We start from the raw sequence: 25,628 nt of genomic DNA on the forward strand, positions 1-25,628 counted from the left end.
CTTGCCCTGGAGCACCCAACCTTACCTCTGGAGTATGTTCGCAGAGATAAGTGATGCAGAGAGCAGGGAATTTCTGGAAGAGAAGGCTTTAACTCCACTGACTGCATGGGACACCTACCCACCTGCATGCACGCTCAGGGAGCATTAGGATACACCAAGAAAATATCTGTGCCAGGGCATCAGGAATTAGCTAGGTGTGCAGCCAGATCCAGGGCTGCATTCCTGCACTGACCACAGGCAGGTGTTTGCTGCAAAGTCCAGTTCTCCCTTGCAGCCCTGAGCACTCACATGATATGACCTTCAGCAGGAGTTTGTTTTGGGGATCTGGTCTCTGCTCCAAAGCCTTACATTGTACAACACTTACACCCAGAGCATAGCTTTCCTGCCGTGCCCTATGGGGCATTGACACGTACACATCTTACTTTCCTAACAGAGCTTGGATTTGGCAGCACTCGAATCTTGCAGCCTTTTTGCACAGCTGGTCTAGCAAAGCCAGTCCTTTGCCAGGAACATCACCCTTCAAGACTAGCAAGGGAGACAAGACGAGGGCCCAGCCAAGCCCTTCCCAGAGCCCAGGGAGGGAAGCGAGGTTGCAGGCTGGCTGATGAGGTTGTACCATCTCTTGGGCTTGCTGTCTCCAAGCAACTGCATGTGGAGCCTCAGACAAGCTGCAGTGCTCCTCTCTCCCCTCCGCAGTTTGCGGCTCACTTCTCTCCTCCTCTTTGTGGCTCTTGTTCTTCTCCCACAGAAAGCCACTTAAACCTTCCCACCAGCAGTGCAAAAACTGCCACCTTCCAGATAATAAATATTACCAGTACCACTGACACTTAATTCCAACGCAGACGGCTGGCATCTCACTTGATAAAGACAAGGCATATCAGTGGAGCTGACTCTTTTACTGCATTCAGCTTGCTGCTGCTTCACGCTTGGATTAGCATTTTAAATCATCCCAAGGCATTAGTGACCGGCAGCTAAGTGGACTGGACCCTGGTTTGCAGATGGATCTCAAAAATTATTTTCTCACAGGGTGAGAGAATGATGTTCCCTGGAAGGTTGTGCAAGAACTGGCTCTTGATGCTGATGTGTTACATCTTTTGAAAGGGTGATTGGAATATAAACACAATACAAAATAATAGTCCCACTGGCAATGCTTGCAGGAGTTACAATGGGAGGGAGTGCTGGATAAACTGGACAGTTGCATCCTCCATGCAGAAGAGCGAATGCAAGGCCTTAGGCAAAGAGGCAGACAGGCAGCAGCTACAAGATGAACTCCAGTGCCTTCATTGACACTGGGGAGAGCACTGTAGGGAACCTCTGGCTGCTTCTGGTACTCACAGCTTAAAGAGGACGTTTGAAACAACTGTAAAGGCAATAAAATTGGAAACATTACAAAGATGTGAAAGAGCTGAAGATCCCCTTCCAGTCAGCTTAGCAAGAAGTTAAGAGGTGCTTGCCTGAGTCCTGTTCATTTGGCTCTGACATAAAGAGAGATCTGAGACTGAAGCTTAGAGTTCCTGTGCAAAGACAGCACATAAAGAGAGCCCACAACTTTGATCCCAGGTGAGGGAAGTTCAGAAGAGACAGGAGGCCCCAGTGTATGTCTATCCAGAGAAGTGCCCAAGGATGACTGACCACCACCCCAAATCACCAGGGATTGTGATGAACTCCCACCAGAAGCAACTCTAATAGATAAACTCACCCAGAGAGGTGCTGTAGTTTCAGCAGTGATGCATTTGCAGGTGTGTGGCCACCCTGAATGCCAGGGCCAGACTAGCCAAGCAGAACAGTTCCAGTCTCAGCGTGAGATGGATGCATCCAGAATCCTGGTGACCTTGTGGGACAGAGGTAAGTGAAGAGACAGCAGGCTCCGCTCACCATGTTGTTTCTGGGGCAGCCAGGCTGTGAGTGGCCACCTGGCCCTGCCACCCCGGTGCAGAAGGGCCTGCACAAGCCAAGCCCCAAGCCTCCGCAGAGAGCCAGGGCGGGCTGGCACCTGCTCTGAGGAGCACAGCTCCCAGGAGGGGCCAGAATAGCTCCCAGACACACATTTGGCAAGCAGGAGAGGATCAAGGGGACCCTGATTCAAGCAAGGTGTGGACCCATCAAAGGCTGCTTCCCGCGCTACTCCCACTTGTCCTGGAGGGCCTCCAGAGTGAAGGCTCCAGCCTGGATTCCAGCATAGGTTTCACAGGAATAACCACAGCTTGTGGCACATAAACAAAGCAAGAGGAGTCTATTTGCAATATAAATTTGTTTTTATTGAAGCAGCAGTCACATGACCTCGCATCTAGCCTTTAGGATAGCAACAGAATGGATTCGGCCAGGTCAGCCAGCCCAAAAAAGGATTTTTTTTTTCTTTTTGCGCTTATAGACATGTCGTGTTTAATACATACATTATCCAGTACCAAAAACCCAACTCAGAGATAGCTACGTGCTGATTTGCTGGAGGAACGGTCCACTGGACGTGGTCTTGACAAACTACAGATCACCACCGAATAACATTACTAATGGGATCCAATTATTTAAAAAAAAACCAAAACAAAAACAACCCAAACAACCATGAGTGCAGGATTCAAAGCCAGCAGTTTACACAGGTTCTTAAGTTTGCACCTATAGGTGGACAGTAAAGGAAGATTGGTTGGCTACAATTTGAAATATTTATGTCCCAGGGTTCCTCTCTCCATCAAATCAAATGGTATCATAGACAAACTGGCATCTCTTTAAAAATAGCATGGAATAACACAGCTCATTTAAGAAAACATGCTCATTTCTTGAGGTTTTTCTTTATTATTACAAAGATTCACATCCACCTATTCTCACAGAGTGGAAAGAGGCATGAGGGTGCGAAACAAGGGTCAGAGAAGGGAGAGAGGAGAAGGGAAGAACAGGGCAATTTTTTGAAATAAAGACCACACACTTGGTATTTTTTAAATTTCATTTCCAGGCTAACCTACTTTTTATTTAATGCAAATTACAGTACCAGTTAACTATTTCTGAACCGAGTCACACAGAACAAAACGTATTTACAAGGGGAATGGGGCAGGGGAAATAATAAAACATTAAGCATACTTTCCACAAAAAAAGTTTGTATTTAAAATGAAAAAAAAAAAAAAAAATCAGTCACAGAGGCATTCAAGTAGTAATAATGTTATACAGGTTTTGCTTTTCCTTTAAATCAAGACAGATTTGCACAAGTGTATGCAATAGTTTGTATACAACCCACAGTCCTTAATATATATATATTTAGGTTTCTGTTTTTAAGATGGAAGTGGTCACATTAATTGGTGTGTACAGGCCCAAGTGATCCATCAGCAACACATTAATGAACGCAAATTTTACAGGCAAGCAAATTATATATATATAAATATATTATATATATATATATATATTAAAAATAAATTGAGAAAGACCAACACAAGGAAGCTACTTTTCTCGAGCTAACTCCTTAGGTACTGTTTTCCTTTCCTGTCGTTTTGCCATTATTGCAGTGTTGCAAAACGAAGCCAACTATGACCAGAGCTGGCCAAGAGCCCTGTGGAAATCAGCTGCTACCCCAGGGGAACCCACTGGCAGTCTCCAAAAGGCAGAGCCCCAGACCGAATACCCTACTGTGCTTTTCCTGATCGGCTTTTCCTTTTTCTCCGTGGCGGCTGAGGTTCCTAGTACAGGAGTACGAGTCTGACAGGCTGTTTGACTTCTGCTTTTCCAAGTACTGAAAACAACGGGGGGAATTTTAGGTTGCAAGATGCAGGCACCTGCCATTATTTTAGGTAAAACTTTGCTTCTAAATAAGGGGACAGAGTGTTCAGGGGTCTTCTACAAGTCAATTTTCTTTTGCAGATAATTCTTTTCTTTTTTCCTAGCAATACAGATTAGTTCATTAATAAAGAACACCAGTGTCTTGATTGAGCATCCATTGGGGGAGACAGACTGCAACCCAGCCCAGCTCAGGGATCCACTATGGCAGGGCTGATGTAAAGGACACATCAAGACCACACTGGGTTAAAAAAGAAGCCCAAAAGAGTGTAAAAGAGATGGACAACTCTGAGCAGTCTGTTGCCAATAGCTTGGCATCACTGACCTTCGTGTCACCAGAAAGAAAGTGCAGCCTCTGCTTCACTGGAATGAACACAAGATGCTTCGAAATAAAACAGCAACCTTTGGTTTGGTAAAGTTACGTGTTTTCCCATTCAAGACAATCTTATGTGGAATACTAACAAGGTAGTAAAACACAAGCAAACTAGTTTTAGAAACAAGGCCTTCGGGCTGGGCACAAGAAATCAAGAGTCATGTTAAACTCATCTCAAGAAAATAAAAGTGACTTCTAGAAGGATGTGGGGGGAAAATAGGGAGAAAAAAGGAAACAGAAAGTCCTCTCAGCAGAAAAAACCACCACAGTCTCCTACAGTGATGCCTCATTCCCACCACAGCCAGATGGCTCCAAGTGCAGCAACCCTGCGGATGTGGGGATTTCCCTTCCTGGGGGCCCTTTCCACTCACTGCTGCCCTCACCACAGCCGCAGAGAGAGTGGGAAGGTCAAGCCTCCTGGAAGCTGCTGCTGCCCAGTTGCTCCTGGGTGCAAGGTTGAGAGGGAGAGACAAGCAATACCTAAATTGGCTGCTAGGGCAAGGGTCCGAATGAAATCAGTTGCTGCTAGCAGGAGGAGGAGGGCAGCACGGGTACCTTGGAGACTCCCAGAACAAAGCCAATGAAGTAAGTGATGGTGGAGACAATTTCTTTTCGTTCCACTACTGATTAGGGTATCACCGAAACCTTATAGCACTCATAAGAGTTAGAAAGGGGGCAGGGAGGAGGGAGCAAAGATGCGGGTTTAGGGTGGGAGACGTTAATAAAGAAGGAGGAGAAAAAAATAAAAAGGGAAATAAAATTCAAAAAATCATGGAAGCGAAGGCACTCCAAACTATATAGATACACTATACATCGCTAGAGTTATTGTTACAATAATACAGGCCAGTACCTACTGTACAGAGTTAAAACTATATGGCTTTAAAAAGCTCGTCTACATTTTGTCTGATTATTAAACAGAATCACTGCCCTGAACGGTAACTTTTTGCTCATTAATAACAGTTCCTGGGTCCACATATTTACATACAAAACAATAAAACTCAAAATTCAAAAACAACCAAAAATAATAATGTACAAGCTTGAATTTGGTGAGGAGCTTTGTTTTTTGTGGTTGTTTTTTTTTTTTTTTTTTTTTTTTTTTTTTTTTTTTTTTTTTTTTTTTTTTTTTTTTTTTTGTTTTGTTTTGTTTTGTTTTGTTTTGTTTTGGGTTTTTTTTGTTTGGTTGGTTGGTTTTTTTTCCTTATTTACAAAAAAAAGGCTGTTCAAAGACCTGGATCTAACTTGTATAAAAGAGTGTGTGATCCTGCTATGATCCTTGAAAACAGAAATAAAACCAGAGGGGCACCCTGACCCTCCCCCCAACTAACACACACATGAGACACACACAGACACCGGCACAGTCACAAAACCAGAGAGAAACACTCTTGACTCCCCTCTGCCAGTCTTCAACAAAAAAAAATGAAAAAGAAAAGCCACATGCCCTGGGCACAAGCTGCAATTTTTCTCTGATATTTTTATTACTTTTGTTTTTTTGAAGACTTGGTAATTTACTGCCTCCAAATAACTGCTTATGGCCAATGCTTCAGCAGTCTTGCCTATAGAGCAGAACCATATCCTGCCACTGTCCTACTTTTCGAGTCTCCTGCATAGATTTGGATCACTGGGTCAACCAAGCCCCTTCACTTACTTTTCAGGACACTGACTAGTTGAGCCCATGTGTTAAGATGCTCTTCAGCCCTTTCTATTAAGTTGCAGGTAAGGATTTGGAAAGCCTTCTGTTTCTCAACGTGGGTGTGCTTCCCTTTGCAGCCAGCCAGAATGCAAAAAAGCTTTAAAACCTTTTTTTTGTGTGTGTGTGCGCCCAACAGCACATGACTGAAGGGTATAACGTGAGGGTTTATTGGTTTCCGGTAGGTGGTCACTCACCTCTTCAATCAATTCCTGCATCCCCAAGTCCACCCTGTGCCAGGCAGGAGGGAGAGGGCAGAGCTTTTATCAGTTCCAGGGCTGCTAAGAGATAGTTTCCAAAGAATCCCACATCAACAGCATAAAAGGAACAGGAAGAAACACACTGAGCTTGCAACCAAGCGCCTGGCACCCCTGTGGCAGCCAAGCTTCCAAAGCCGCTTCTGCCAGTTCCCCCGGGCCACATGAAGGTTCCACGTGCTCCCGAAAAGCAACTGCTTGTCTTAGAGATCCACAGGTCGAGGAACAGCTTGGTAAGCACCAAAGGTGACTACAGTTTCTCTGAAGAAGGATAAGGCTGGAGCGGACACCAACCGCAAGCCTACCACAAGATCAGGTCTCCAAAAGTCTCGTTTCCACACCAGGGCTGCATCCGGCCATTCACCTTTCGCAAGGAATATTGCTTTGACTTCAGGAAGAGAGACGTGGATGCTTGCACTACACGTCGTTGCAGGGAGGAAACCTGGACCCTGAGCTGATGGACTAGAACAAGCATTCACCTCACGCTTCAGTCAGACCGATTCAAGAGCATAGACAAAATAAAAAAAGCAGTATCTATGTATACATGTATATATTTATATAATATATATACACACACACTCATATAGAGCCAGCTTTCCTACAAGTCAGCAGGTACAAATTACTGTCAAGAGCATTTGGATATGTATTTTAATATTCTAACAATGTAAAAACATAATGGCGATGTGGCAACACTCATCAATAAATAGAGATCAAAAAAAAAAGAAAAAGCAAGCGGTTAAAAAATATGAAAATTAAATACAGATTCTAGCTGTGGATTTAAAATCAGAACTATCGGAGAATGTGACATCCTGCAAGTTAAAACTGCAGTTCAAAAAAAAAGTATTGCAAAATAAACCAGTAGCCTGTTACAGTTCACATTATAAACCCTGGGGTCCTTTTCCTGTATGCACCTTAGAAAAGAGAAGCCTGTTCAAATCAAGAGCCAAGAAGGGGTGGGGAGAGAAAAAACCCAACCAAACACACTTTCACAGTAGTCACTTCCCAAAAAGTCCCTTAACATCCATCCACCAGCTGAGCCCCTGCCCCTGCCGAGGATTTTGTTCATTTGCTCTTCTCTGCTGAAGCTGGGACCTGGCCCGAGACATGGAAAGCAGGAGCTCTGGCTGGGCAAAGGGGATGCCTTGGCAGAGCTGACCGCTGCTGTTTGTGCATGTGTGTGTATTATATTATATATCACCCACTCAGGCAACACTTTTCCCACATGAAGCTGCAGATTTCCTCATCAGTAGCATTGACTTTTAAAATGAAAGGCTTCCACTAGCAGTTCAAGCCTTAGACGCATGGCAAACCCTCCCCCCCACCCCATGGCAACCTATTTTACTACCACATTGCCCACTCCCCATGCCGAGCCAGGGCAGTTCTTCAGAAAACCTGGGATATGGATTTGCTGACAAGAAACACTGAGCTCTGTTGAATGACCCCTGCTAAGCTCCCAACCAAATTCAAGCTGTGCACTACATCAAAGTCCGAAACTTCACTTAAAAAGAAAATAAGAAAAGAGGTTAAAAAAAACCAAAAGAACTTCAGCAGAGAATGAGGTTTGGGATTTGTTTGTTTCGGTTTTTCCTTCTTTCTGTTGTGGGAGGGGGTATGAGGCAAGAGTCCTGGTTCTGAAGTACGCAACAGCAAACTTCCAACATGAAGAGATTGTCAAGGGGAGATATCGGTGTGTTGTATTGCTCCACTTTCTCTCCTCCCCCCACCTAGTCCCCTGCCCTGGGCACCCTGCAGTGAGAATACAATGAAATTGGTTTGTATTTATAGATATTTTACAAGGTTAAATAAGATCAACAATAATAATAATAATAAAAAATTGAACACTAAAATGAACAGGTTGGTTGGTTTGTTGTTTTGTTGGATTTTGTTTTTCCTCTTTTTAATTTTCTTTCAAATGTGACCAGTGTTGCTGAGCAAGACTCAAATTACTGGTGATTTTTCCTGTGCAGCTGGCTGCTTGGTACTGGTTCAGGTGGAGTTGGAGGCTGATGCTGTAGCTACACTATTGGTCTGAACTCGTTCTCCTGCGTTAACATCTGCAAACAATGGACAAGAAGGGAAGAGAGAGAAAAACAAGCAGCATTACCTCCAAAACAGAGACACATTGGAAACAACAGCTATGACATTCTCCACAAAGAGAAACCCACAACTCCCAAGACTGTGTTTGGTTAGGATGCTCTCCTGACTTCAGAGCATGCATATGGAACAATCCAATATGGGGAAAAATGGAAGATGGTCTTTAAGCAGGGCAAAAGCAACCTGGAGGGCTGAGAGCTGTAGGCTGGGCTCCAGCAGGTTTTGCAGTTTGTAACACTGGCTGAGCAGTGTGAAGTTGCCCATTTTATATCCCATGACTGCAGGACAAGGCACACTGGCATTGCCAAAGCCAACACCAATGTCTGTGGTCACTATGAGGTTCCATGCTGGTGCTGAAGTTTCACTCTGTTAGTCCTTTTTATAATAAATCTGCCTGTCAGTTGTGTGAATGAGTACAGACAAAGAACATGATGAGCTTGCTCCCCTGACAGAAACAGCTGGTGTGCCAATGTGCAATTCATGCACTTGCTTCCTGAGAAAGTCTTTCAAGTCTGCTGCTGGATTCAGTGTTGCTCAATCCAAGTTGGATCTACCACCCTCTGAACTGCTGAAGCAGATTAACATCAAGGCCTGTAGCCAGTAATGAGGTTTATGCAAGCACATGACACGTTAGAGGATCAGATCTCTGAAGTAAATGCCTCAAATACCTTCTCAGGGAGGGACAGTGCTTCACAGAGAAACAAGTTACAGGATCAAGGGCATGTGTCAAAGTTCATTTCAAGCAAACAGAGGGTTTGCAAAGAAATACCAAAAGGAAATTCATTGTAACTGTCTTTTCATAAGCCACATGCATCAGGTATTTCCTCTAAAAAGAAATTCTTAGTATTAGAAGAGCTGGTAGGGGGAAAAATACACCAATTTCACCTGGAACCATTCTATATAGTATCTAACTAGCCAAGTCAGAAAGACTGCAAGATACTTATACTTAAACGGGGGAACACCTAAACATGTAAAATACAGGACGGGAAAAAGGTATTAAATGAGGTTTTCTCCAAGAGACTCTTATACATTTCACCCACTTAATTTATGTAAGATGAACAGCAAAGCTATTGATACTGCAACAGGAAAAAACATCAGAAAGACTTACTACCTCAGTACAGAAGAGGGCAGACTGGGCAAACCATATATTCGAAAAGATACATGACAAGGGTTTATAAAAAGAAAAGAACAGATTTGATGACCTCAGCCTGAAGGGCTGTGTGACTTCCACACACAGAAGGAATATCAGACATGACAAAGCCCACTGGTGGGCACTGAGTGTGCAGTAACACTTCTCCAACCCAGAGGAGCTCAGCAATGCTCTAATGTTACCAGCTAGCAAAATCTCCTCCTCTTCAGACACACTTACCTGACCACAGCCATGAACAAAGGCAATGAACTGAATCATGGACTGCTTTGGGTTGGAAGCATTAAAGAACATCCAGCTCCAACTTCCCTGCCATGGCCAGGGACACCTCACAGTACAGCAGGTTTCCCAAAGCCTCATCCAGCCTAGCCTTGAACAGTTCCAGGGGCAGCCACAACTTTTCTGGGCAACCTGTGCCAGTGCTTCACCAGTCTCACAGTAAAGAATTTCTTTCTAATATCTAATATAAACCTACCTTGTTTCAGTGTGAACTAATTTCCCTTTGTCCTAACACTTCATGTCCTTGTAAAAAGTCTCTCTCTGGCTCTCTTGTAGGCCCCCTTTAGGTCCTGGAAGTTTGCTACATGGTTTTGCCAGAGCCTTCTCTTCTCTGGGCTGAACAGTCCCAACTCTCTCAAGGGAGAAGTACTCCAGACCCTGATACTCTTAATCACCTTCCTCTGGACTTGCTGCAATAGGTTCATGTTCTTATGCTGGTAGTCCAAGAGCTGGGCATAGCACTTCAGGTGGGGTGTCACAGACCAGAGTGGAGGGGCAGAATCACTTCTCCTGACCTGCTGCCCAAGCTGCTTTTGATGCAGCCCAGGATACATTTGGCTTTCTGGGCCAGAAGTGCATGTTGGCAACTCATGTCTAATCTCTTATCAACCAACACCCCCAAATCCTCCTCCTCTGGGCTCCTCTGAATCCATTCTCTGCCTAGCTTGTATTTGTGCCTGGGGTGCCCTGACCCAGGGGCAGGACCTTGCTCTTGGTCCTGTTGAACTCGATGAGTTTTGCACAGGCCCCCTTCAAGTCTTCCAAGGTCCCTCTGGATGGCATCCCTTCCCTCCAGTCTGTCAACCACACTGCACATGCCAGCTAAAAATGGGCAGCACTTGCTGGGTCACAAATTAAGTAACATTGACAGCAGCAACAAAAATAGGAAATCAAACAATCAGCAATATGCAGAAACACAATTAACAAGTGGGAAGAGAGAATAATGCATATTTGAAAAGGAAATGCTGCAAAGAATGTGTGGGAAGAAAGGAATGACCACCATGACCAAAAAAAAAAAAAAAAACAAAGCTCATGCAATTAAAGCACCAAGGTAGCATGACTGCAGTCCCAATGTTATGTGGGAAGCTGGCCTTCCAGGAGAGAGGGATGCCCTCCTACATGGAGAATTTCACTGAAGGAGCAATTCCCAAATCCCACAAGCATGCAGACCAAAAATGACCACAGAAATCAGAAGTGACCCAGCCAGCCAGATGATAGCTTCTACACTTTAAACTCTCACTATGCCTGTTCTAGATTAATTTTCAACTATGGATAAACTCCAGTTAATGCAACATCTGCTGGCAGTGCCTGCTGCAAGCAGTCCAGCTGGAGTCTGTACTGTTGGCAGAGGATTTCTCTGTATGTGTACAAAAAGTGCTCGTATTTAATTTGCTGAAATGAAATGGGCTTTTGATGTCAATTTCCTGAAGACAGCAGAGGCTGAAACTGTTATCATTACATTGCTACTACACAGAGATAAAGGAAAAAAAAGAAGAAGGGATGGAGCTACTTCATGTAACATACGCTCCTTTTCTATTATCACTGCAACAGGGGAGCTCCTGAGAGATATAGATGCCACATGTTAAAATAAAACAAGTGATGCAGGACAAGAACATTTTCTTCGGGCTTTTCACAACAATATGCGAGTCTCCCCAGGCTGGGACAGAGCACAGAGCAAGCTCAAGGCTGCCCTGGCTCTCAGCCTGCAAGAAAATGCAGTATTTTAACATTTTGGCTCATTTGTTGACTCTGCAATTACAGGACGTTTGAGGAACAAAGATGGGCTTATTCCAGCATTGCTTTGCTGAAGCACCAGAAAAAGAGTACAACTGGAGTATGAAGGTCTCTAGACATTTGCTTCTCACCATAAAAAAATCAGTATTTGGGCCTAAGAGAAGGAAATCTAGGCCCTTAGCAATGCTGACAGAGGATAGCAAACTCCTGTTGGGGAGCACAGCTAGGAGCTGGCATGCAGCTTCGTGGCACTGGACAGACAAGTGCCCAGCTCAAGGTCAGGGCAGCTTCTTTGTCCTGAACCACCGCCTGACACCTCTCCCTCTGCAGGCAAAGAAGCACCATCAGGGTTTAAGTGCCAGCTGCTTCCAAAAGTTCTTTCCAACTGAGGCAAAAGCATCTCTCATCATTATAGAGAACTTCCTCCAACTCAGCTTTTCCCCCCTAAGGAGTGCCTCAGTTTTCTTGGAGGATACGTGACACTCCTTAAAAATCTCCTGAAAGGGAAAGACAGGGCTACAGTTCAGAGAGTGACAGAGATGCCAGCTCAGCCTGAGAAAGCCCTTTAGCACTGCTGACAGCATTAGATGGGTGCATTTGTGATGCTGACAGGCTGTGCCGCTCATCTGCAAAGATACAGAAACAAAGCTACCTCCAGCCTGGGAATCCTCACAGGACAGCTGAGGAGACAAGGGGAAGGAGGAAGATAGCCTGGTTTTCCTATTGTGACTGCCTTTGGATGTAGAAATCCAGGCTCTGAGCAAACCTGGCAAAATGTCCAAGTTTCACTTCTTTTGTCATGGATTCATCCCTGTTCTGAGATTGTAGAAGCCTGAGAGAATTGCTCGCCCATCTTCTCCTGGTTACGGAATTCAACTTTTCCAAAATTCCTTCAATGCGAATACACAAATGCACTAAATCTTACTTCATGGAGCATTGTGGTGTTTTTTAACTATGACACATTGGCAGGTAACACCAGCTCTAATCTGTTTTGTCGCTGAAAGTTCAGGCACACCATTGCATTTGGGATTACATGGGATCAGCACAGCGGGATGCCTAAGACCAATGACCCCAGAATCCCTGCTGGCACAACTTCACTGCAGATGGCAAGTATGCTCTTCCCATCTTAATGCTGATTAACAGAGAGGTAACTACTACTGCTGGCTGATCCAGAAAGAAAAATGTAGTCACACAAGGAGATATGCATTGCATTCAGCTTAGTCTGCATGCTCTCCTCTCAGATGCCATGGCTGCACAGTTATGAAACCATCCTCTTCCTCCTCCAGCCATTCCCTGGGATACAACAGCACTGGCATTTTTAATCAATGGCTGGTATAATTCACAAAAAGCTAGCACATTATTTCAAGCAGGGACAAATAAATCTCATCTTTCTTTTCCTCCACTTTACTTTAGACATGCCACTATGTCAGAGAGTTTCTCATAAATATTCAGGAGAATTTACTAATGCCAGAGCAGCAAGGCTACACACTTCCACTGCAAACCCAGATTCCATTACTAGAGCAAGTACAGCTTTATACCTGAAGTGAAGAGGAAATTGACAACAATTGTGGTTTTTTAACACTTCTTGCTAGAGAGAGGCACAAGTTACACACTAATAATGTGAATTACAGTTACATATTTGCTCTTCCCATTATTGCTTTGAGAGCTACATTTTGCTGCATCATCACCACTCAGAAAAGCAATTTCTGAACCTGTACTGCTTAGTCACACATGCAAACATTTTGCAGAGAAGTCTCTCACCTATCAGGATGCCCTGGGTTATATGAGAGACTTGCTCCCACACTGCTTTAGCAGTTACTGAGGAGCTTAACAACATTTACTGCTCTGGGAGGTGCAAGGGGTATAGAGAAAGAAGGGTCCCCTTGTATGAAAATCTCTTGCTAAGTGTAGCATCAGCATGTAAAGCACAACAGATTAAAATAAGCATCATAACTCTGATGACATTCCCACCACCTGCTGCAAGAAACCCATGTGAGTAAGAAATGACCAACTGCAGAAATCCAAAGTTGTCCAATACTGAACTTAATTGCACAATTTCTTTCCAATTGGCAAGGACATAATAATTTGGTCTTGAACTATGAATTGGAGGACACATCCCAACTCAGTGCACTGCTTGCAAACAGCAGCTTTAAAAATGTTGACATCAATAATATGGAATGGGTTGGGGTTTTTGGCTTTGAGTTTTATTTTTTGGTTTTTTTTGAACACTTCACATTTAGGACTTGGCCTAATGCATTTTCTCCCTGTAGGAGGCCTTGAAAAGTGCTGAGTGAAAAGAGATTTCTTAACCTCATTAATTCCTCAAGACTTGTGTCTTTGTGGAGAGAACTCCTTAAAAGGCATGAAAGGGACATTAGTGAAAGACTGTTTTTCAGAAAGGCTTAAAATAATTGTCCATATTTGTATTATGGAGTTTTAAAATCACTTTTACTACTTTATCTGTTTTCTCACTTGTTGAGCAACAGATGCACATAACAGGGAAACAGAGAACATGACTATTTGCAAAATACTGCCAAGTGTATGAAACAAATTTGAAAATAGCATTTTGTTTTCTCCTAAATTCAGAGTACATAAATGGTACAAGTTGTGTTGTTAATCTGCTGCTGCTATAATTTCAGAGAAAAATCCCATCTTTCAAATCTGGCTGCATCTGTCCCAGAGTATGAAAATGCTCCTTGTACAGCACTGGCTGGAGGAAGTGCATCAAATATCAGGTAACTGTCCAGCACATCAATCAGAAAATGCTTTCCTGCACATTTAAAGAGCAGCTTTTGAATCATGCCTTCTCATTATCAGCTATACTATGCTAAGGAAGTGTCCTGCACTGCAAAAGGGCTGACAGCCCTTGTAGGGTGGGGCAGACATGCATGCAGGACATGTGGAAGCACGCCTGTTTTGCAGCTTGCCTTTGGTTGCCCAAGCCCTGAATCAGGGCTGACTCAGAGGAAGAATGCCATGTACTGAATCACTTCTGCCACATCCTGCAGCATCTGGATTTCTCTGGAAATCTCCCAACTGGTATTACCAGGCTTTAAAGCTTTCACTGGAAACAGAATTTAATATGGAGTGGCTAAGTGCCAACAGTGAGCTTCTAAATGGTTTCTGACAGAAACCTGAGAGAGCAAGAGGAAAACAAAAAATCCACTCAGTGCTGGCCAAAAGCCAAAAACATCTGCCTTGTGCCTGAAGATGACACAAGCAAACTCAGTAGGAAGCAACTGCAACTACTAAGATGAGGCAGTGAGTATGCTGACTGATCTCCCTGACTAGGCTTTCAGATGCCAACGCCCTTAGGGAAAAATCAGCTTCATCCATACTACACAGAGGCCACATGCTCTGAACTAGCTGTTTCTTTTCCTTCTAGGCATCGCAACTCATGCACCAACTCGGTGTTACTTTCGGGATGGCTAAGAGCACAGAAATTAGGTGCAAACCAATCCACAAGTATTGCTAAAAAACAGGTGAGATAATGATTTTTTTTTTTTTTTTGGTGAAAGTCTGAGTGAGAAGGACCAACAAATAAAGCAATCATATGCAAGTTTGAGTGCCTTGGGTTGGGATTTGGGCTGGTAACCACAGCTAAGTGACCACCTACCAAGACCAAGGTTCAGGTGATATTGAAACAATCCCTTCCTCCCTGTTCACTTTGTGGGCTTCCCCCAGCAGAGGGAAGGTGCCTAGGCAGTGCGAGTGAGGGTGAAGAGGGAAGGAGGCAGGGAGTTGCATGTTCTCACCTGAGGCTGCTGTAGCATTTGTAGGGGTTGAAGCAGCTGCTTGGTTCCGGGCATGAGCAGGGATGAGGATCGAAGCCAGAGTTGGGTTACTTGACAGTTCTGGAGGGGAGGTGGAAAAAACAGAGTTAGCTCATCATCCACAAAGTGCAGGATCAGCTCCTAGGGTTTCCCCCTGTAATGACACCTCAGGTGAAACACACACCCTTACAGCCCAAGATCACGTTACATTTTCTTCTTTGCCAACCAGCGAGAGGAAACCACAATATATTTAGCACGGCAGTCTCCAGAGCAAGACTGCCAAAACTCCAGATACTGGTGCAAAGGAGTAATTTCCTAGAGAAAGACAGTGGCTTGGGAGTGAGCAAAGAACCAGTCAAGCCTATACCTTGTCAATGGCCTCATAATGCTGCTTCCTTCTGAGCACTGGAGAAGGATCCCCTTCTTCACAAGCCCACCTGCAATCAGTCCCAGGGAGAAGGCTGATAAAAGTGGTGCTGCTTTGGGCACTATTTCAGCAAGCAAGCAGCTGCAACAGTTGCTCCAACAGCTTCATGGATTAGTTCTTTGGCTCACTCAAGCACCATTTTTTCTCAATGACCCAGGAACCCAAGACCAACCTCTCAGAGCAGTCTCCTTGAGCAAGGCCAAGAAGAGGAAATGTATCCCTTGAAAGGACAAGGAAAGGCAAAGGGAATTGGCCAGCTGGGCAATTTAAATGGACAACAAAATGATGCAATCATTGTGTATGAAGGCATTAACCAGGGAAAAGAGTCATGTATTTTAGGTTCCAAATCTAATATAGCTTCAGAATGTGTATTAAAATGAGAAACAGGCATCTTACAGCCACAAATGTGAGAGGATTAAGGGCAACACATTGCCAACAAATGACAATCTTCTGGCACCCTTTCAAGAGAATCTAGTGCCTCACAGAAGGTGGGACTGAGCTGAGACAAGACAGGTCCTGCTTGTTTCAGAAACAGGAGTGACTGGCTGTCTCCTGAGAAAGCAAGTAAAGTAAGAGGTAAAGAGGATGGGAACAGTCACCTCACGGAAGGAGACTGATGACTTTTGGAGGTCCAGGAGGTCATCTGGAGGAGAAATAAGAAAAGGAGAATAGACAGCTCTTTATGCAAGACCTCCAGATAGCACAGGCTGTACAGAAACCCAGTCAAATCATGGCATGGGTTCAGTAAGGGGGTTTTAGACACAGTCTCAAATTATTTGGGCTCATTTTTAAGAACCTATTGCTTTTCTTTAATGCTAGCTTTAAACTCAGGGCCTAAAGGGAGTAGCAGTCCACTTACCGATTTTTTCTCTGCTGTTATATTAAGTTTCATTACTGCTGGGAGGGTGAGAGCAGAAGACTCCCCTGATTACAAGCCTCTAATTACTACACATTTTGAGACTGTGTTTCAGCACTTATTAATGCAAACAGGTTGCTACACTACCTGCAACCCCCATCTAATCTACCCTGTAATAAAAAAAAAAAATCCATTCAGGTCTAAGCAGACCTAGCTAATCCTTATAGAAAGTCTCAGTACTCACAGCATTTGTACAAATACAAAATCCTCAATTCATATGCGAGTAATTCCGAATTCATATATATTTATAATGTTAATGCAGAATTTGTGAATCTCCATTTAAAATGAAACAATAAACTGAAGAAATATGAATCCTGAAGTGTCAAACTGGAACACTGGTTATAAACCTATACTTCAATACTATTGGGTATTAACTGCTTTGTGCTAGAAAATGTTGCTCCCTTAGTATTTTTCCAAAGCTGTTTCTCAAATCTGTTATTACTGGGAACCTACTCTTTATGTTGCTCTTTTGAAAGCTTCTATTGCCCCTGCATTGTTTTCCGCTCATCACTCAAAACTGGGCTGTAATCCAAATAGACACAGAACTAAAACAAGGAAACCCCATGACACTTGTTACCTTCTGGTGCTGCAGAGTGCCTCAAGGTGCAGCTACAGACTGTCAGCATTGCTGTAGCCCAAGAACTAGTTATCAGACAGAACAACATCCTTCAAAGTGCACTTCGACCCCCTTCTCGTTCCTCCCTTATCTAATGTCCTTTTCTACTGTGGCAATAATAATGGGCTTTTTTGTTGTGTTTAATGCAAGTGAAACCATTTCTCTGAAGCTGCTTTAAGAAACTTCCATAAACACTAGAAGACTGACCTTGTTCCCTTCTCAAACTTCACACTATCTTTCTTGGTACGAAGTTTCTTAAATTCAGCAAACTCTGCAAGTCTTGAACTTTAAGAGGAGCAGGCCAATTCAGAGGAAATAAAAACAAAGTAAAGTGGACTCTCTTGGTTGAAGTTCAATAGCAGCTTTGCTTGAAAACTTGTTTGAGTTTTTGCTATAATGTATTTTTGCACCCATCCCATCTGTAAGAATGAGACATGGCAATACTGTGGAGAAAGCTTGACCTGTGATTATCCACAAAAATTTACAAAATACTGAGAATCTCTGTTCTTAGTGATCTCCCCCACAGTATTTGGGCAGGGTGTTCAACTGCAGCCTGGTTATGGAAACCAAATGTGCACCTCAAGGCTGGGTTAACTACAACCAATACAGCTGCAAGAAGCTACTGTGGTCAAGGCAATCCAGACAAAGTTTTCCATATCATGATGTGAACAGAGCAGCTCTCACAATTAATTTATGAGATCCATCCACATCAGCTGGGAGAACAACTCTGGCTTTCTGCTGATCAAATCATACCATTTGCAGTCATTTAACATCTCTAAGAAGGAGCACGAATGAAAATGTCCAGTTTTACTAGAAGATCGGATCACCTTCACTCCTCAAACACAAGAAAATGCCTGGTGGTGGAAAACAGTGCAGTTTCTTTCTCAGTATTATTATACTTGATATATCAACACTACAAGAATTTCCTGGAAAAATTATTCTTCTGCCATGTTTTTTTTTGGTCACAATAACAAACTTTCCATTTTATTTACATTTAAACATATACATTTATCTCTCTAAATAAAAGAAAAATTAAAGCTCACAGGCTAGGGTCCTTAAAAATATAAACAAACAAAAATCCTCCTTCAATAAAAAAGCTTTTTATCTTTGAGAAATGTGACAACCATTCCTAAGTGCTGAATCACTCTAAGAATTTTACAGTCTTCAGTGGCCAACATGGAGTGACATTAACTTTTGTGATACAGCACAGTTGTTGACATGATACAAGTAGTTTAAGAAATGACAATAATTTCGCAGACTATTTGAAAATTTGGCTTTTAAGAGAAAAATTGCTTTTTGTTCTGCAGATCTAAAAGCCTAGCTTAATTACAGCTCTGTGGCTAACAGAGATACTTTCCTTAGCCAAAGTAACTTTTCCAAAACCCATAGCATACAATATTTGTTTAAATTAAGAGAAACTTACAGGCAAGACATTACAAATGACCAGACAATGCCTTCTTCAACAGATTTAATCTCTAAGATAAACACCCATATGCCCCACAACTACAGCTGGCTGCCAAAAACCATGATTTTGATCTTCCATATACCCTCACTGCTTGTTTCCTAGACTCTGAGCAGCATCAATGCTCAGCAGATTTGGTATGATGCTTAATTTCTTTTTGAAAATCAATCCAACGCCTTAATAGTCAGATTTATCTTGTAATTTCTAACAGTTTTGCCTTCAAGCCCTCTGCAGTCACCTCCTACTTCACGGGTTTCAGGCAACTGGATAAGCCAAATCAAACACTTCTAGAACTTAATACTGGCTGTTGAAAATAAAGGCTATTTAAAACAAAATTGTCTTTCATTACTTTTCAAATTGCCACAGATAACTTAATATGATCCATTACCCATCTAATTATCTGATATGTTTCCCAGTTGGGATTTCTGCTCTGGAGCAGCCAATTTGATGGAACCTTGCACAGTAAAGATCAAAGAACAAGGGCTGAACAGTAGTCACTGGAGGAGCAAAAGCTTCTTGTATATCTTGAGCTCATAGTCATGACTGCTATACTTTATCAACTACAAAGTTCTTCAAATCACTGCGCTAAGCAATGTATTTAGGTATTTAAAAATAACTCCACTTTGGGTTTGAGTTTGACTGGCCAGCTGCAACACAGCTTGCTTGGAAATGCATTAATGATCAGCCTGTGTCTTGCTTTCCCACTACAGATGGTAAAACTGGCACTTGTAGATGACAGACAGAAATTTGACATTTTTTTCTTAAGGAAATTGCTCCCCAGGAACTGTTTTCTCTTACCATTCCCAGGACTCTCTGTGTGAGGGAGGGCACATCAACTCCTCAGAATGGCAAAAGAGGAACTTTAAATTTCCTTGAGCATTAGGCTCAGCTTCTACACTACCTGAGGTGAACCAGGGACACACTCCCAATACATATATGTTTTTCCCTTAATAAAAACATTTTTTTAATTGACTCACTATAGAGCTTTCCAATTACTTTTAAAAACTTTGTTTTCATATAGTAGATAAGTTCAATCTTAATGTCATCATGAAACAATAAATACTTTCAAAAAGAACAGGGGTGAAGCTGTATTAAAATACTGGAATCAAAACTATTTTAGCTACTGAAGACGGCCTTAGAGGGGCAAAACAAAAGGAAATCCAGAATACAAGAAAGCACTTGTAACATAACTACTAGATTTCTAACAACAGATGCAGAAATCAGCAGTGAGGACATAATGTGGAAGCATAAGCTATTTAATTGACCACTTTAATGTGTTTATGCTTCATAAATGGCCTTTATTTTTTTAAATAAAAAAGCTCCACAAGTTGAAGGAGAGAGCTGTTTCGCATTTTGCCAAAGGGGCACAGCATGCATTAGAGTTTGAAAAACGACATTGATGCTAACTGGGCCAAAAGGTGTTTTAGACTTTCAACAGAAAATGCATACAGAACTATTCTTGCTCAAAGGGTGAGAGATGGCAGCTAATCACTTAAAGAGAAACAACAGAAAAAGTGCTCCAAAATTAATTACTATCATATTTGTGCACCATCCTTCTCACACGTTCTATCTTGGCAGGTAAAACTATTCTGGGGGGGGTATCAGTTTTACATTTCTGACTTCTGTAGAAAACAACAGATGAATGGTTTTAAAATCTGATACCAGCTTGGCTTCAAATAAGAAAGTTAGTTGTACATTTATTTTTACAGTTTCTAAATGACTGACTCAGTGTAATGCCAGATGAACTGTACAGCATATAAGATCTGGAAAATAAAGCACCTTTATTTATCTTGCATCCAGAACCAAAATGGGCAGCAACACTACAATGCTCCCTGCCAAATATAATATGCATTACTACTTGGCTATGGTGTTTCAGGTGTGAAGAAGCAGGACCATCTCCAAATGATATTCTAAACTGCATGGTCCACTGATATTTCACACAATGCCATCAGCCCAGTTGCAGACTCTGAGCTATTCATATTCATACTTATACTCTGCAGGACACATGCTACATGCTATATGCATGCAATCCTTCCTGATGCAATCAGCCACCCTCAGTACCTCAGAAAACTTAATTGGAAGAATCAAGACTCTGAAAATGCTGTAACTTCAAGATCCTTTCCTCTCCTTTTGAAATGCACAGCTGGTTATGCAACTACTTAATAAACTTAGTATGTAGAGATTTTTACTTCCGAGGGAGTAACATCTGCACTACAACCAACATTTATCCTGCTGCTTCCTCCTAAAGAAGGGACCCTTCAATGCTCTCGGGCTACCTTGAGTCGTAAAATTGAAGAGTGCAGGTTTATCCCTCCCGTTTGGTAACTTGACGTTTGGGTCCCGTAGTTCATCGAAGAAAGAGTGCGCGCAGGCCTCCAGGGGAGTCAGGCGGGCGGTGGGGGTGTACTCCAGCAGGCGGCTACATAGCGCAATTGCTTCGGGGGGAGTGCGGGGCCGGAAGACCTGCAGGGACAAGAAGAAAACAAGCAAGGAGAAACAGGTTGTCTGGCTAGGTCTCGTCTCTTTGTTGATCAGAAGCAAGTCAGAGCAATTAAACCTCTCATTGCCCAGCAAGCTGGAACAGTTTGTGCTAATCAAAGTCCTGCAGTAAGTGTGGGAAAATCCATTCCAGGGGTTGAGAAAGGGTTAATTGCAACGCCTTGCACTAGAGTGAAGGTGCAATGCCAGCAATAGATTTCATGAGAGCGCACTCAGAAAAACAACTTTGACAATGAAGGGGAAACTCATTCAAAAATCACGACACACACAGATGCTACCAGCCATGCATTATGGGGTGGAGTGAAGGTAGGGAAGAAGGTTCAAGTGAGCAGGATTCACTGGATGTAAAAATATAATACAGTCTGCTATGGTTTTGGGTTGGGGTTTTTCTGGCTAGTGAAGGAAGTCTTACTAACATGGACTTTTGCAGGCAGGCAGGTCAGACTGTTGCTATGGAGGCTGCTGTTCAGCTTTGGAGAAAAAAATCAAGGAAAGGTGGGATGCAGGAAATGTCTAGCTCCAATTTGCAAGTTCCTCCTTCTGTGACCTTATTCTGGCAAGCTACTCCTGTAAGTTTATAGGGATAATTCCTGCACATTTGGCATTTGTAAGGACAGCTGAAAACTGCATCAAGAAAACAAACTATTTTAGGCTAACAGATTTGTACTTTGAGTGATTACAGAAAGCAGTTCTTCACTGCAGCTGTTTTAAACCTCTAAGAACAGTTCTACCCACTGCTAACCTCACTCTACTTTCTCATTCCATTATAAGCAAAATAGGAGTTAATCATGTACATGACCTGGATAGTCTCCTCAAGTACTTGTCTCTTGCTATGTTACAGGTAAAATGCAATCTGGGGTAAAGGGAGTAGGGTGGGTATGAGTTTTAAGTTCTCATGCCAGCAATTCTGGTAAAAATTGAAGTAATCCAAAATGCCTTTGCACCACTGCAGGTGAACTCAAACCACACAGCACCAAGGAGAAAAAAAAACATTAAATCAGTGAATTACATGCTAGTTAATCACAGATGAGAAACTTGCACAGGCATTCCTTTAGGAGGTCTTAAACCAGGCATCTATGCTCTCCTGAATGAGAATTAAACACAAAAGCCAAGTTCTACAGGGACTGAAATTTCCTGCCCTTGGTACACAGCTGGGCCAGCAGCACTGGGTTTGCTGCAGTGTGTGCTGTGCTAAATAACTCATGTGGTACGGAATCCTGACTAGAGGAGTCAAGGAGCCATGTACAAGACCTAACTTTATTCTTACTACCAGGTTATTGCAAAACAAACTGCAAAAAGTTTTCACATGAGGCCTATAATTACAAAAAGAAAGGCTTTAGCTTAACAATGCTGGCAGAGAGCCTGTACTGACCACTGTGTTACCAGTGTAGGGCCACTTGAAGAGGCAGCAGAAGCTGCTTTGTGTCCATTGCCTGGGGAGCTTGGATTATTACTCCCAAGTCACAGCCTGACCAGAACAAAATCCAAGCCTGTCTCCAGTTAAAAACAAAAAAACCTTCTGGCTTCCCCCCACCTCCTCATGGTAAGTAGCACAAATGTGTATATTTTGAGGTAAACGCACAAAAGTGAAGTTGTTCTGTATTTAATGTGAGGTAAAATTACTGAGGTCTCCCACAAGTACCTCCACAGTGATATTTTAACAAGTTTGATTTATCACAGCTTCAAACTTTAGTACTTCACTCTTAGCTGTGTTTTTCTCCTCAGTACAGCTCACATATAAGCCACTATACAGATTTTAAAAGAAAACAATTTTATTTCCTTAAGGTAAAGATGTCAAGCCCTTATATTGAGAAAATTATTAGGCAGACAGTCACAAATCCGACATAGGTAAAAGGAGGACTTTCTTGTCCACTAAAACTCGTCATTTTCAAGTCCTTGAAACTCTAACATGCTTCCTAAACCCTGTTATAAACTGCTCAGCCCGCCTTTGGATCTGGAATTAGTCATTTGTGGTAGGCAGTTCCCAAAGTCTGCCCTAACTGCTACAAACCAGGAAGGGAAAAAAAATATAGATACTAGGAGGCCTCACATGGCTTTCTCCTTCAACAAGTGGTGACTAACACATGAAGCAAGTTACAGGTCTGTGTTCATCTCATCTCTATCAGCTTGAGTTACATTTGCCTGGCTGCTGCCTCAAGGATGCAGTTTGAACTCAATTATTCCACTCCTAGATTTCTCTTCTTTTTTTTCAAGGCTAGGCCTAGTAATTTGAAGAAATATTTAAGTACATACCCGTACTCCTGAGGTGAAATGTCCTGTTCCTGACGAGTCCTAAAGATGATAATGCAGTGAAATAATCCAAACAGGGGGAGTCAATCCAAAAGAGAATAGTCCAGCAAGGAAAAATATAGCCAATATTATAAGAAATCCATGGTGTGGGGGACACAGTAAATGTTTACACAATTAGAACTTTTAACATCAGTCTCCATAGCAGCAAGTCCAACTTCACCACAGTGTATGCCAAAAAACTGATTGTGCAATGGTGAGGCATAATATAGAATCATTTCTATATGAAATTTATGTTCCAATGCCAGTGCATTTACTAAAAAAATAAAAAAAAAAAATTGAAATCAAAACTCTAACTTGAACTAAAAGGGTAATTGAAATTCCCATAATAAAGAATTTTCAGTCCTTGGTCCTGGATAGAAATGTCCACAGAACCAAGTGATCAGATTAGTTTGTATCCAAAGATGCATCCCACTCGTAAATCTGTCCCAGACACACAAAGTAAACTTTTGGATGGTTTTGGGTTTTTCTCAAAAAAACCCCAAATCCCCAGCAATTTGCAATTTGTGCTGAAGATGAAGTAAAAATTTGGGTACTTTTAATTTGTGTGCACTACGAGTACCTCAGGCCACCGCGGATTATTCTCCATTTTGGATTGACTTCCCCCTCCACTGGATTTTGTTTGCTGGTATTATCTCTTTAGGATTCTTCAGGAACTGGATGTACCACCTCAGGAGTGCGGGTATGGACTGAATTTCTCTCTATTGTGGGTTTATTCCCCCTCATACCCGTTGCACCAGTTACTTTTTTTTCATCAATTTGTCCCCTCCCGCCTCCCTTTTGAATAATGCCCTAAGAAATAAAAGCAAAGCCCTCTATGATCTTTTAGCCCTTCCCATTCAGCAAAGTTCCCCCACCAAGAACTACATGAGCAGTTGCCACCCGCTGCAATGGCTATGCCAGCACTGCCATGCCACAGGGCACCAGCACCAAGGCAATGCTGGGCTGATGCTCCATGGAGGGAAGGGGCAAGAGTATGGATAGACAGTAGGACTTCTGAGACGTAAAGCCCCTCGTACATATGTCTCAGCAGGAGTTTAAAATCTCTGTAGTTCTCAGTGAAGGAATCAATTTAGTAAATAATCCGCGGATTATTTTTAGTCTGCGGACTAAAATTTAGTGCACGGACTAAAATCCGGCCCATCGGAGCAAAGTCTGTCTTGATCTAAAATACATTTGGGTGAAAGCAAAAGAACCGAAAAAAAAAAAAAAGAAAAAAAAAAAGGAAAGGAAAAAGAAAAAAGAGGAAGGAAAAAAAAAGGAAAAATAGCTAAGTGCACAAAGTGTTTGGGTAGACTAACATTTAGTATGCAGACTAAATACGGCTAGGCAAAAGGCACAGCAAGTCCACAAACAAAATAGAAACAAAAACTAAAACACTGACAGGAACTTTTAAAGCAATCAAATACAACCCCACCGGCGCAGCAATTCATTTTTTAAAAATGAAACAAGACCTTGTGTAAGACTATTTGTCCACAGGAGGGACTGAAGGCTCAAGTTTTCATTTTAAAAAATGAACCTGTTTTGAAGATAAACAAATGCAAAAAAAACTTTACATACAATATTCTTCAAGAAAAATTTGCACTTGAATAACTCAAAACCTCCTGTTTCTGCAATGAATGAATTTCAGGCTGAGACCCAGGTCGATGGTTTTTTCTTTGGGGTTTTTTCTGAATAAGTTACAAAAATCTCTGGATGATCATGTCAAATGGAAATGCTGACTCATCTAAAGCCACAGCTTTTAGTGCTTTGTTGGTTTTTCCTGCCCCTTTCAGATCTCAAAAAATCTATACCTCACCAAAAAGCTGAGGGACCAGTGTGAGTTGTTTCTTGTAGCAGGCATGCTAGTGATGCTCAAATAGTGACAGACCATAACAGTGAATCAGCAAGCCCTGACACACTCCTCTCTCCTCAAGTTGAACTGCTATCAATGCACATTTTTTTGTTACTCCCCCTGCATTTTTCTGGAACTACCACCTTCTTCAATATTTCAGGCTTAAAGCGCCCCTGATGCACTACACAGCTCTCATCCCCAAGAGACTTCAATTCAGATGAAGGCTTTGTGCACTAGCAGAGCAGTCACATTTTATCTTACCAATCTGAAATAGTTTCTACCAGTGTATTAGAGTTTACGCCCCTTCTGAATTTTATTTTCCTGCACATATGGAAAGATGAAAGAAAAAGGATGGAAAGCATGGAATTCTCCTATTTCACTTCACTCACATCAGCATTCAGCTCTCAAATAAAATCATATGGGGCAAGAGCTAAGTATTGTTTTAACAGAATGGTTGCTCTGACTTT

The 25,628-nt window shown here is 42.4% G+C and overlaps 1 protein-coding gene across 2 annotated transcripts in view; it reads right to left on the bottom strand.

The window, feature by feature from the left end:
* Window positions 1-2,236: 2,236 nt before the first annotated feature.
* Window positions 2,237-25,628, bottom strand: part of GSK3B (glycogen synthase kinase 3 beta) — a 146,207-nt gene continuing 122,815 nt past the window's right edge. Inside the window, exons 9-12 of one of the 2 annotated variants that reach the window (XM_056494422.1) lie at window positions 23,274-23,312; window positions 20,798-20,984; window positions 15,083-15,181; window positions 2,237-8,127 (exon numbers count right to left, since the gene is read on the bottom strand). In XM_056494422.1, the coding sequence (XP_056350397.1) occupies window positions 8,060-8,127; window positions 15,083-15,181; window positions 20,798-20,984; window positions 23,274-23,312 (393 nt within the window). In that variant the 3' untranslated portion in view covers window positions 2,237-8,059. The remainder of the gene's footprint in view (window positions 8,128-15,082; window positions 15,182-20,797; window positions 20,985-23,273; window positions 23,313-25,628) is intronic. The other variant, XM_056494430.1, reaches the window with a different exon arrangement.

Source organism: Oenanthe melanoleuca, chromosome 1, assembly GCF_029582105.1.
Source record: "Oenanthe melanoleuca isolate GR-GAL-2019-014 chromosome 1, OMel1.0, whole genome shotgun sequence".
NCBI classification, from domain to species: Eukaryota; Metazoa; Chordata; class Aves; order Passeriformes; family Muscicapidae; genus Oenanthe; species Oenanthe melanoleuca.